A 13,973-nucleotide genomic window follows, 5' to 3' on the forward strand; every position below is an offset into this window, starting at 1 on the left:
TCAGATGCCCAAGCAGCCCCCTCACCAGCCCACTAAACAATAAATGTCTATGGCATCTCAAAGCAGCCCCTGTGGTATTTGCCAGAATACATTTTGCCAGTCTGTGCCTGCCTCCTATAGTTTAAGGATATCCACTGTATTTACCCCATGTTGCACCCCCCTTGGACACAAGCCTTTTTCCTAATTCCCAGCTTTATATACAGAAGGATCACAGGTCACACCCCATTGTGTGGGGATATTGGGAAGCGGGTACAAAGGTTTGTGGCTGCAGGTTGGACAGACAGCGCGGGCATTAGGTCACCTTCATCGTTATTACAGCGACAGCTCCTTCTGGGAAAAAGGTGTCTGTGGTAAGCGAGTACCACATAAAAAATATGTTTTGCTAGTTTGAATCCCCCTATACGCGGACAGACTTTGGTACTAATTTTCGTCTTCATTTTCTGCGACAAACTGGCTGGCTTGCTGGACTAACTCTAGGCTAAAGACCCGCCAAAGCAGTGAAGAAGCGTGTGCGGGCACAGACCAATATAAAGAGGCGGGAATGGGAGGAGCTAGTGGTATTATTGGGCGGGCACACGGAGCACGGCTTTACTAAGCATGTTCTGGGCGGGGCTACACCGAGAGCTGTCAGTGCTGTAAGGCAGGAGGAGGGAGGCGGTGTCTGGGTCGAACTGAATGGGAGGGCGGCGGGCTGTGGCCGTGAGATCAGAGGGCCTTATCTGAGAGGCGCCCCATGCTCATTTCCTTCTCTCGGCAGAAGCTGAAGCGGTCCAATAAGAGAGCGGGGGAGCCGGATGCCATCACAGCCCCTGCCTCCTGTGCCTGCCGTGGGATCTGCCTGCTCCTCCCTGCACAGCGGAGAAACTTTCCTGCAGCAATCAATGAGTGGGGACCCATAGAGTATGAGCGCATCTTCTTCCCCCCACTCCTGCGGCGCAACTGTGCGCAACTGAGGGCGCCGCTCACCTGGGCTCCTCTGTCAATGACTTCTTCATTTTGCTCTTTTTAATTTATTGCCCATTATTCTCTATACGCGACAATGGGATTACCTCCTTTGGAATTTAGTGACTGCTACTTGGACAGCCCCCAGTTCAGGGAGAGGCTGAAATCCCACGAAATTGAACTGGACAAGACCAACAAGTTCATTAAAGAGCTGATCAAGGATGGCAAATCGCTGGTAGCTGCTCATAAAAGTAAGGGGTACAGGGAAATGGGCATCTGCTTGGCATCCTAAAGCCACACGGTTAACTTAATTGCTGCAACTTTTGATGATTGTGTTCACTAGTATTGTGGAACCCACCAGTGCAAATAGACATTGCTGTTGTTCTGATTTTGCTGATATCTTACTGCAGTGCTGTGATTACATTTGGCTTTGCCTATAGGGGTAATTCTGCTGGCTGCAGTAATCCTATTGCATTGGGTACTTGGGGATCTGGGGAACTACTGGGCATCTTCTGCCTTTAGCGCTTTATGTGAAGGCCACTGGGGTGTTCTAATCTTGTTGGGCGCTTAGCTTGGCATTTAGTAATGCCCATTTATTGCTAAGTCTAGGATGTGCCACCCATTGCTCTGCTGAACCTTAAACTCCAACATTCAAAGAGGCGGAGTAGGGAAACTGGTTGTTGTCCATGCATTAGTGGGATTCAGTTTCCCAGGTACAAGCTGGGGAATGTAATTATCAGGGAAGCAACTAACTCTCATAGTATGCTTCTATGAGAATCTAGTGAATGTCTTGTAAGGTTATGTTACATTATTCTCTGGGCAGAGTGCCACAGAATATTGCTTTGCTAAACAATCAATCTGTTGAGAAATACAAATGAAGCATAGCGAGCAGCATGTAAGGAGCTCACTCAGCAATTCTACTTTATCTCCGTTTGGGTAACTTGGCCTATGAACTGGGGTGGCAAATGACTGTAAACTGCTGTTCACGCCCAGTGTCTGTGCCACCTGCACAGTCAGACCCCCTGGCATGTGTCAGGTAAATGAAGCTATGGCTCAGCCTGTTCTGCTGCTGAATAATCTTGTGTAATGCTTATATACTGACATTGCTTATCCTTGGTTCTGAAATGGGGTGATTTTAGACAAGGGCATAGAGGACATGCACCCTATGGCTTGTAGACAGAAGCAATCATTTTTTAATTTATTATCCTTTATATAACACTTACATGCTCTTCAGTGGTTTACTGAGATTATCTTCATTCACACGAGTCCTTGCCCCAGAGGAGCTTACAATCTCTTTCACTTACATTATGATCATTTTTATCAGTGGCAAATTAACCTTCCATACATTTTTGGAATACCAGAAAGCTCATGCAACCACAGGGAGAATATATAATCTCCTTGCTCCCTGGCTGGGATTGAACCTAGGACACTATCAATGTAAAGCAGCTATGTTTACTATTGCATCACTATTCTGCACAAAGTTAATGTGTTATTTATTCCTAGGTTGTCCATCCTGTGGCCTCTCCATCTGCTGTATCTTTCTGGTAGAAAATAGTTAGTGAATGGGTAGTTCAATAACCAATATGGGACCAAGTATCCTTCACAGCCCTGGACCTGTTATCTGACTTCAAGTTTTAAATATCCTGTAAGGCCTATAATTCTCAGTTCTGTTATATTATTCCTCTTTTTGTCGGTGCTTAGTGATGCAGAGAGCTTGTGCACTACATAATCTGCTGCTGCCAATATAATAAATTATATCACTTTCAAAAGGTAAATGTATTTGCTGTATTCTCTGTGGTTCTCATAACGTGTCCGGAGGTTAATATGTCAGATACTAAGAGCTGGTTAAGTGTCCTTGGTGGCACAACTACAGTCACTGCATGGCTCATGCTGTCATCTGACAGTGAACCCCACTTTTGGAGATATTGCTAACACGCGTCAAGGTTGCAATCGAATTGAATGTGTAATTGCAGGGCCATGCTGTAGACAGTGTTGTTCTAAGATGGCTTGCAATTTATGTTTCCATTGTAATCTTTTGTGTATTTAAGTTATATAAAGTTTTGGTGTGCAGCGATCAGGCAACTTTGGTTGCTAGGTATTAATTAACCTAGTGACCAGACAGCAGTTTTGAATTCTTGCCATGTTATAGGGCTGTTTAAAGGACACCAGGTCTTATACTACTTTCTAAATCTTTCACTTACAGAATTGTGACTACTATATTTATGGAAGCTATAGGTATCTTATAGGTGTAAGTGCATGCTGCTGTTGCATTACTTCCTGTCTTTATTCTCAGTTCCTGGTTCCCTCCGTTATTATTATCACATATTTATAAAGCGCAGACATATTCCATATGTATGCATTGCGTGGGTTATAAGACTACTCATCTTCATATTCTGCACAGGTTGTTAATTGGTATAAAGAAAACTAGGGATTGGCAAGGTGCTCCACACTGATTGATTGACTGGAATCTCAACATCAGGCCCAGACTGGCAATCTGTGGGATCTGATAAATGCCAGAGGGGCTGCTGTAAGATGCCACAGACACTATTTATTGGGCTGGTGGGGGGCTGTTTGGGTCTCCTTGTACTTGAAATGCCAGGGCCTATTTTGAATCCTAGTCCAGTAGTGATGTGCCGTTCGCAAAAAAATAGACACACTCCTGACCCTAACCCGCTCTCTAGTTTCCTGCATTTTTTCTGTACCCAAACCTGGCCATTACCCGCGGGTAAAGCCATGGGTCCTGCGGGTTTCGGGATGGCTTGCACATCACTGCAGTCCAGGCCTGCCCAACATGTATCCCACAGCCCATAATTGTTGCTTTTTGTTTTACGTATATAGACATGGGATTACTTGTAATACTTCCTTCTGCTTTATTTGCTAAGTTAACAACAGATATTCACAGTATTTTGCCCACTAAGCATTAAAATACCACCTGTTATTGATAGTCCTATGTGTTACCATGGGCATGATTTTGTGCTAGCCACCCTGCGGAGGGGAAGGGGGTGTCGCATGGTATATTTAGCATTGGCAACATTTGCATTGTGGTCTCCTGGTGTAGGCCAAATGATGTATCTGTTCCAGATGAAGAAAAGTTGTGCATCTTTTTTCTGTCTATTTCAGTTACCACATTTGGCCTGCAGGAGGAGTCTGCCAGGCACACATTGGTAATGTAAAATATACCTGCTGCACCAGCTGTCCGCCAAGCGCATGTCAGGCATGTCAAAAGCTGAGGTAACCTCTGGAGTGGAGAACTATAGATGAAACAAGGTATAAATTGTAAGCTTCTCAATTGGCAACCGTGCAGGACAATGGGTATTTATCGTGTGCAATTTAGCTACACTGCAAGTGGCCAGATTGCAGTGATCTTATTTCTTTTGCTTTGGTGCAATTGATTTGATCACTGCAGAAACATGGCCCCATCTGTCTCTATGTTGGCTGGTGACCCAGCATAAGCTCAGCTATAGAAATGTCACTATTTCTAGTAAACACGGCTGTAATGGGGACACAGGATTTTAATCCTTTTAAACATTTGCTAACATGTGGCCATGTGAGCAGATTTATTATAAAACAGGTGATTTAACCAATTTACTTACTCCATGAATGGCGGTTATCAAAAAAGGCTGCAAACACGTGGCTTCTTTATTCTTTTCCATGTAGTATGAATTTGTGTACATAGGAAGCAGAAGATAAAACAAAGCTCTATTATTTTGCTGTACCTACAAGTGTTTGGTTTGCCCTGCATTGTCTGTAAAGAAAAAGAAAGCACAACTACCAAAAATAACACAAGTGTCTAGTCCTGGGCTTGTCTGGAGCTTTGCTACCTCCAGAAAAGTGCAGTGTTTCTGGCCTGTTTTTCACCTTCTGACTGAGTAAGCAACACTTAGTTATTGCTTTGGATAATGTCTCGCTGCATCTAGACCCCTTTGAGCAATTCTGATTCTTACTTCTCCATGGCTTGGTTCTTGTCACTGTGTCTGCTTCCTGCTTGGCTCCATTTCTTTCCTTCTGACTAGACTTGCTTACAACTCAGCTTCTGCATTCTCTTACTGGTTTGATATTTGGTTATCCTGCCTGGTGCTGAGCCTTTATAAAAAGGATCACCGTGTACTTTCTGCTTCCATTTCGGGGGCAAGTAACTTGCTTACCCCTTGTCCTCCAGCTGCTGTGCTTCTGCTTTCTCTGCTGTAAGGCTGATGCCACACCAGGCGTAGGGCTGATTTTTTCGGCAAGCGGAAAAACGCTTCCCGAAAATTCAGCCCTACGCCTGCTACGTGTGCCTGCACCCGAATGAATGGGATACGCTCGGGTGCAGGCACATGTAGCCAATATACGCATGAAAACGCGTGAGAATGCAAAGTCTCGCGTTTTCATGCGTATATCGGCTACATGTGCCTGCACCCGAGCGTATCCCATTCATTCGGGTGCAGGCACAAGTAGCAGGCGTAGGGCTGAATTTTCGGCAAGCGTTTTTCCGCTTGCCGAAAAAATCAGCCCTACGCCTGGTGTGGCATCAGCCTAAACCAGAGAAGGTTAAGCTCTCACCTCTGATAGGAACTCTTCTTACATGCTGCATACCTGTGCTTTCTTCCTCTATTTGGTCAGTTACTGGTTTCCTCTGCTCCAACCCTGCATCTTTTGTTTTTATTATTCTGCATTCCCACTGGCATTGAATTAGCTATCTTCCAAGTCTACCTGCCTGCAGGAGTACCAGCATAGTTACACCTACACAAATACACTCAGGGAATTATTTTCAGTGCATATTTTACATTTCTTTAAAGGAAGACAAACATTGTATAAGCCCTAAGCATATAAGTATGTACTACACCCTCCCTGTAAAGTAAGTTTCTTTGTTCTAAACCTTTTCTGTGCTGCTTAAAGATCCAGCATTATTTTCATAATAATAATAATTTTTTGCCTTATTAAGGAAAACATAGTTCCAAGCAACTTTCCAATATGGGTTTATTTAAATTTTTTAGTGCTTTAAAAGTTATTTGTAAATGTAATTGCTATAGAAAGCAGCATTTGCTGAACTCCTGGTTGTTACTTTTTAAACAGTGTTGCAAGTGCCAGTCTCCCCCAGCAAGACAGGTCTTTCAATCTGCCGCCGTTGCGACTTTTTCGTACTTTGCGATAAAATTTTGCAACAAATTCATATTGTCGCGCCGAGTACGAAAGTTTCGGATTCATTCAAGCTTCGGGATTGTGACTTTCCTTGGGCCAGATTGGAGCTGCAGAGTGCCATTGAGCCCTATGGGAGACTTTCCTTGGGCCGGGTTGGAGCTGCAGAGTGCCATTGAGCCCTATGGGAGGCTTTCCTTGGGCCGGGTTGGAGCTGCAGAGTGCCATTGAGCCCTATGGGAGACTTTCCTTGGGCCAGGTTGGAGCTGCAGAGTGCCAAAATCATGCACAGAAGGATCAAAGTCGGAAAGGTTTTCCCACCGTTTACGATCGTTCAATACGAAAAAGTTGCGATGGCGACGAAAAATTTGTGCAAGATACGAAAAACTCGTGACGGCGACAAAAAGTCGCGATCTTCAGGAATAATCGTATCCAATACGAATTTTTCCCATTCAGGATTCGAATTCGTGTCTTAATAAATCTGCCCCTATGGGTATTTTTTTTTTTTTCCAAACTATGGGGTTTAAACAGCTGAACGGTTACACACATAAAAGATTGTATAGCGCTGCAAAGCACACTACAGGTATGCCTGTAGGATGCCTGAATATCTTTTACAGACTTTCCTTGTCCTTTAACCCTTGTCATTAATGCTAATATAAAGTGACAAGATCACTTAAATTCAGGGACACATCTAAAACATCCACTAGCAGGGATGAACTGATTGCAGTTTATTTTAAATGCAATCGGTGCTGCCCTGCAACATGTATTTATTAGACATGTTCCAGAATTTTTAAGTGATCTGGTCACTCTAGGCTAATGCCACACTGAATTGATTCATGGGCTGCAGGAAAACCCAAGCCAAGAATCAGTCCCTACGTGCCCTCTTGGCATGAAAAAATCTGCTCCATGTGCCTGTACCTGGGTTGACGCAATGGAGGCAGGCACAGGGAAAGGCCCAGTGTGGCATAAGGCTAACAGAGTGAATATTGTATTACAAAATAAAACTGACTCCTGTGCTAGTATCCTTTGAGTGTTTGAAGAATAAATTGCTTTAACATATTCCCCTGATTTTATATTTTTCTGGATTTTGTACTATTTTTTTTTCCTGGTCCCCTGAAAAATGTAAAATACTTAAACTGATTTTCAGATCTAAACAAAGAATTATGCTGTTTGCATTGTATGAAAGGAAAAATATGAAACCAGGATCAGTCAAAAAAAAAGAATAAAGTATGAGTGTTTTCAAGTATCCCCCGGGGACAGTACCTCTATCATGTTTCAAGGTATGTAGCCAAGGGTTAAAAAATTGCTGTGTGGCTCCTTAGAGCTCTTTAAAACATTTTACAGTTTTTCTTTAAATTTGGAAAACTCTATAGTGTACCAAAACTGCTCTATGATCATGGATTGTAGTAAAGAAAAAATCTACTGTTACTGTAAAGCTTAAAAAAGACACCAATAATTGCAACATCATGGTAATGTTTTAACAAAAAAAACAAACAAACAACAAAAACATGCAAATGTTACTATGGGCTTAGCTTCCCATTTATGGCAGGACTAACATGGTAGACCTGCACTGCTGAAAGTGTTGTTCTCTCCTGGGCCTAGTGTCAGCAGAAATGCTTGCTGAAGAGCAGATGGTGACATTGCATAGGCATTTGAGAAATTCAGAGTATAGATGCTCATTAGACACCATAATATGTGTTCTGTGAGCTTTCTTGCATTATACTGGTAACAGTATTTTACTAAGGGATATTTTTAAGCAGACAGAAACAGATATGCCTGTGAAGGTCAAGGCAAACTTAGATACTAGTCTGCCAAATACAGGTATGGGACCTGTTATCCAGAATGCCCGGGACCTGGGGTTTTCCTGATAAGGGGTCTTTCTGTAATTTAGATTGCTATGCCTTAAAGGAAAAAGAAAGTCAAAGTCACTTGGGGGTGCCAAAATGTTAGGCACCCCCAAGTGACTTTAACCGCCTACCTTTTACCCCGAGCTGGTGCCCCTGTTCGGAGAGAACAGCACCAGCCCGGAATAGCTGCCTGCGCTTCCTCCTTTGCGATTCGCTGCGTGCGCATGCGCAGTAGAGTGAAAAGCCAAACATTAAAGTTGGCTTTTTCGCTCTACTGTGCATGCCCGGCCACCGGCAGTTTAGAAAGCGGAAGCCGGAAGGAGGAAGCGCTCCGCTCCAGGTGCCCCGGGCTGGTGCTGTTTTCTCCGAACAGGGGCACCAGCCCGGGGTACAAGGTAAGCGGTTAAAGTCACTTGGGGGTGCCTCTCATTTCGCTTTGGTTAAAAATTGTCTATGGACGTTCTTTTGCGGTGAAACCTGCCGAAAAATTTTCCAGTCGCAAGAAACCCTTCACTTCAGTAACTGATAAAGCATCATAAATATTTAAATGTATACAGACCAGTCCTCTGGAGTCTGGAGCAGCTACCAAGCATGACAAGAGTGGTGCTAATGGTGGTTTGGGTTGAGCTTTGTGTTAAGCTGGCCATACACACATCGATAATATCGTACGAAACGAGGTGCGTGTATGGCATGTCGGCGAGTCGACCGATATCGTGTGTGGCCACCTTTAGGCATGCCTTCCTCTTCCTCATCATGACTTTCTCTTCATGAAGCTTGCTTAATCTGTGTGGGCATAAACATGGTTATAGATACATATGTAGCTGGATATGAAACATAACATTTATACCTTTTTTTCCCTAGGAAAAATTTCCTGATCATCCTGGTTACTGGAGTATACTCAGCAGAGCTGCATTGATTTCAGTGTAGTAGTTTAAAGTATTCAAAAACATCTTTATCTCTATTGTGTTGTTGTAGCAGCTCATGCACTGATATTTATAGTCTCCACAGAAATGAGAATGCCTGGATCTCCTTGCTGCTGCTTTCCATGATCTTGTTCAGATGCTCAACAGGCATTGGCCTGTGGCACACGAGCAGAAGTATCATGAGAGAATACAGACATCCGGGTTCTTTCATAATACACTTGCTCTCGTGTACCACAGGCAGTGCACTTCCTGTACGTGGAGCCAACTACGAGTACAGGAAGTACTTCTCACGGGACAAAATTTGGCGATGTAAACACTGTGTGCAAAGCACTGAATATGTCTGTCATTTTTTATTACCCTTATCTAAAGACTTTCATATCTTTATATGTGCTTATAAACCAGGATATAATCAGAGGCAATGGCTAACTACAACAATTTCATTTGTTTTATTTTGGAATGATGCTTGGGGTTGTTATGGCTTTTTTCCATGCTTTTAATTATGCCTTTTATTTTGAATCGTATTAAGGAAAGCTGGTGGGGCTTTGAGGCTCTTGAATGAAATTCTAGTAGCTGCCAGTTATTCTTACCACAAGTGCGGCATGTCATTGCATGTGTCACAATCAAATCATTTTTTAAGATTTTACGCCCACAGTCAGTTCTTTTCTTCAGCAGAGAGTTGTGCAGTCTATGACTTACATGAATTGCCAATACCTGTCATGAAAGTGAATTATATACGATACGATACGATAGATATGGTTGATATGCAGAGGTGTGCAGTGCATTTATAAATAATATTACTTACAGTTTATACGGTTTCACTATTAAAATGTTTGAAAGCAGGTGATGAAACATTGACCTCCATTGGGTACTATTAGCACAAAATACTATTATTTATCTGACAGTAATTACTTTTATGAAGCAAAGTATATCAAGTATGGGATCTGTTATCCAGAATGCTCAGGACCTGAGGTTTTCCAGATAACAACAGTTCTTTCCGTAATTTGCATTGCGATATTAAAAAAAACCCATTTAAAATGAAAGAGAAAAATGAATTAAGTTTTTAAAATGGGAATTATTTGATTAAATGGACTCAATGGGAGATAGCCTTCCCTTAATTCAGAACTTTCTAGATAACTGGTTTCTGGATTCCTGCAAATGCATTACATATTCTTTCACAAAATTGCACACCACAATGCATTGAGTACTCTCTAAAGGTGTTTCTCCACACAGTACAGTAAATGTTTAGTAGTAAGTCCATGAGTAAGGACTTAATTCAGTGTCTTACTTCCTTGACTGCTGTAATCCAATCAGTTGATTAGTATAGATCACTACAAGCACCTTGTTAACCCAATTATATAACACTGTTGGCATTTGTTGGTGTAAGATAATTGAGCTCTTAACAACATGTTTAACCATGTAACCAAATACTAAAATATTTTACAAATCTGTTACAAATTTTATTAACTTTTCCACAGCTTACAGACAGCATGCTGAAACTACATAACCCACAATGCATTACACTGTGAACGTTCCTTTCCTTTTGTGTTTGCAGGGGATTGTGGGATTTGGAGGATGCAGGCTGAGGACAGTCGACTACTGTTACATTTTATTTGAGTCTTAAAGTAGTCAACCAGATTAGCAGGAGAACAGGGGGCCAGGCTTAGATAACTGTTCCAAACCACAGTATTACATTAAAAATCATGAAAAAGCTGCATATTTTTGAACTGATGTATATTGCAAAGATGCTTGAAATTATGTTTACTTTTCAAAAAGCTCAAGTTGTGTTTGGGTGGTTTCCCTTTTAATTCCAAGAAGAGCAAATAAAACAAAGGGCAGTTAAATTATTTCTTATGAGGAAAGCTAGAGATTAATTGACTGTTAATGGGAGGATTGACATTTCAAGATATTCCCATCAGTTGTCTTGATAATTATTAAAGCAAAGGGATACTTTCAGTTGTACCTGAAGAACTGGTTTGTGAAGTGCTCTAGAGTTCAGACGTGTCATTGCCTACACTTTTTGTTCCTTGGACAAAGGCTGTATTATTTGATGTACTTGTTTCTGTGTAACAATAACTGCTTTCGTTCCATCTTCAAAACAGTCTGGATTATGAAAAAATGAAACCAGACAGGTGATTGTGTGGCAGTATTCTTTTGAAAAAAGCAAAACGAGGACTGGAAAAATAGTAGACAAATACAACTTTACAGTGCTGATTTTTTACTATGTTGAAGGCTATACAGGCTATACATTGCTGGGTTGCACAGTATGCCTTTGCTGTGCAAGGATAATCAGTGCTTTAGTTTTTACCTGTGTGCTTTCTGCATGGAGTTTGCACAGTTGAGCAGTTATTCTTGTGTTTGTCCTTGATTCCCATTATTTTGCATTATCTAAAGATACTTTAATGGATCTCTCCTGATGGAACATCCATGGTAAAGTAAATCTTGATGCCTTGCAGTTTATACTAAACGGCAATACTTTACATTTTCTGTAAAAGGAGTTGGCTCCATCAAATCAGTCTTGCACAATGGAGTGTAACTATAATGGTACAGACTTTTTCTTTCCACTTAATCAAAGGGAAATGTGAATATAGCCAGGGCCACATCTTGCTCCGTCTGTACTTTCTACACAGCACAAGCTTCTGCACTGTTTTGCATGTTCAAAACTATACCAGGTAACTTTAGTACTTGGAGTTTTGCTGACAAGATCTATGCAATTATAGATAGAGAGTTGTAAAGAAAAAGCACCAATGACTTTTTCCCACCCAGGAATGCTTCATACAAAAACTTAAATGTTTTTCAAAACTTGCATTTCTACTTGCTCCATCTGTATGTCAATACCTGCATGGGTAAATAGCTTGCACTGCTCATTACTTTAGTTTGTGGTTATTTGCCAGAGGGAGAAACCCCACAGTTGGGATTTTTTGTGTGGCAGTTTATAGCCTTTCTTAATCTTGTAATGAGCTGATTTAGTACTTGACTAATAAAATTAGACAAGTCAGGTGCTCCACTGGTGTATTTTGAAATAGCCGAAATCACCCTTGCCAACTTGTCAGTGAGTCTGGGCTGATGTGTGTGATTTTAGACCTAAAATGTACAATAGATTGTATTTGATTTTGTGTCTTTTTATTCCTGTCTGAAAAACCACCTGGTCTTAATTTAGTCTTTGGGTCAGCTCTATAGATAAAAGCAGAATAGATTCCATTATGTTACATTTCAGTTTATGTAAAAGTATGTCAGGTTGTGATTTTTTTCTAATTTGCTTCAGAACAAATCTACTGTAGACAGAACCAACTGGGGGATCATTTTCTCCATAATCATAAAAGTTCTGATTTTTACATATTTTACATTGTTATAATGGCACTGGACAAATCCAAGGAGCTTTGATAACATAAAGGAGAAGGAAAGTCATTTTGGCATTTTACTGACAATAGATTTGCCACATTAGTGCCACCTAGAATAATATATTTATTCTGCAGAAACCATTACCATACCTGAGTAAACAGCTTTAGAAGCTTTCTCCATTTGCTTAAGATAGCAGCTGCCATTTTAGGTAGCTTTCTTCCTGTAGTCTCTAGCCGTCATAGCTGAGATCACACATTCCTATGGGAGGGGGGAGGGAGTTAGCATTCTAGTGGGTGGGGAAGCAGGAGAGGGGAGAGAGGATAGAACTGCGTAGACTCTGGCCCTAGGAATTAAAGCTGTTTCTGAGAGAGGAAGTCAGACACTGGAACATCATGTTTACAAAAAAAGAGACAAGAAATCTTGTGTTTCTTTTGATAGAGGACTCTATGAATGACTCTAATGAAGGAATGCAGGATTACTGTAAATGCTTATGGATATGTTTACAGGGCCGCCGCTCCCTATAAGCGGAGTACGCAGTCTGCATAGGGCACCAACTCCCAGGGGGGCACCATCCCAGCTGCTCAAAAAAAAATCATTTTTATATATTATAACATACCCCCCAACACTGTCCCGCTGGTTTTTGTAGCGCATCCCGCTGTCCCGGATAGTTCAATCAATCTATGGGGGCAATTGGGGGCACTTACTATGGGGGCATTGTCTATGGGGGCTATTGGGGACATTGTCTATGGGGGATATTGGGGGCACTGTGTGTGGGGCCCCTATAGTAGGTGTTTTTTTTTATTATTTTATTTTTACTTCTGTAATATTTGGGGGAGGGGGCACAAAAGTAAATTTCTGCTTAGGGCACCCATTTGGCCAGCAGCGGCCCTGTGTGTTTACATAGACCTTTCTGATAAAGCTTACTTAGTTTCTACCTTTCCTTCTCCTTTAAAGTGACCAGATTTTCAGAATGAAATCCAGGGACAGGGGGCAGAATTGCATATATAATATATATATTGCATAGATCTTGTCAGCAAAACTCCAAGTACTAAACGGTTGCTAGGGGGAGGGTTTTCTGAGGTGGTGATTGGCTACATTTGGTTCACACTTGTAGCCAATGATAAAGCACATTACTTGACAGACATTTGCTTTGCTCATTGAGGTTTGTTTCGGACTGGGTCCGTACACGGGACTTTTAAACTTTATTTCGGCCAATGACGGGCCTCACTAACTTACATCTGGCCTGAAATTAGGCAGGTCTCGATCAGGTAGGTTTGATTTTTTTTGTCGGATCGGGGACCACACCAGCTCGTTAATGCGGTCCCCGATCCGACGGCGCATATGCCTGCCGTTGTAATGCGAATTAACCCGATATCGTAGAAGACTTGGTCGTTTGATGACCTCGCCAAACGAGTGGATCTTACAGTGTATGGCCACCTTAACTGTAACAGGAAGAAGTGTGGGAGTAGAAGATAGAACTCTGTCCATTAATTAGGTAATGTGACCCAACATGTTTGTGTGCACCGTGAATTGTAAGCTCTTTTGGGCAGGGCTCTCTTCACCGCTTGTATCGTTTATTGGTTGCTTTATATGTTACTCTGTATGTCCAATGTATGAAACCCACTTATTGTACAGCGCTGCGGAATATGTTGGCGCTTTATAAATAAATGTTAATAATAATAATAATAATAATCCTAGGGGGAGGCCTTTAGTATTAAAAATGGCAATTTTCTATTTAGGAGTACCCAAAAAACCACTACAAATATATATATATTTTTATGAATATGGTTTATTAGATAAAGCA

At 41.7% G+C, this 13,973-nt stretch overlaps 1 protein-coding gene across 2 annotated transcripts in view; it reads left to right on the top strand.

Moving 5' to 3' along the window:
• The first annotated feature begins 765 nt into the window (after positions 1–765).
• arhgap26 (Rho GTPase activating protein 26) overlaps positions 766–13,973 on the top strand; it is a 278,476-nt gene continuing 265,268 nt past the window's right edge. Inside the window, exon 1 of one of the 2 annotated variants that reach the window (XM_012958569.2) lies at positions 766–1,193. In XM_012958569.2, the coding sequence (XP_012814023.2) occupies positions 1,040–1,193 (154 nt within the window). In that variant the 5' untranslated portion in view covers positions 766–1,039. 2 annotated transcript variants of the gene reach the window in all.

The sequence above is a fragment of the Xenopus tropicalis genome, chromosome 3 (assembly GCF_000004195.4).
Source record: "Xenopus tropicalis strain Nigerian chromosome 3, UCB_Xtro_10.0, whole genome shotgun sequence".
Taxonomy (NCBI): Eukaryota; Metazoa; Chordata; class Amphibia; order Anura; family Pipidae; genus Xenopus; species Xenopus tropicalis.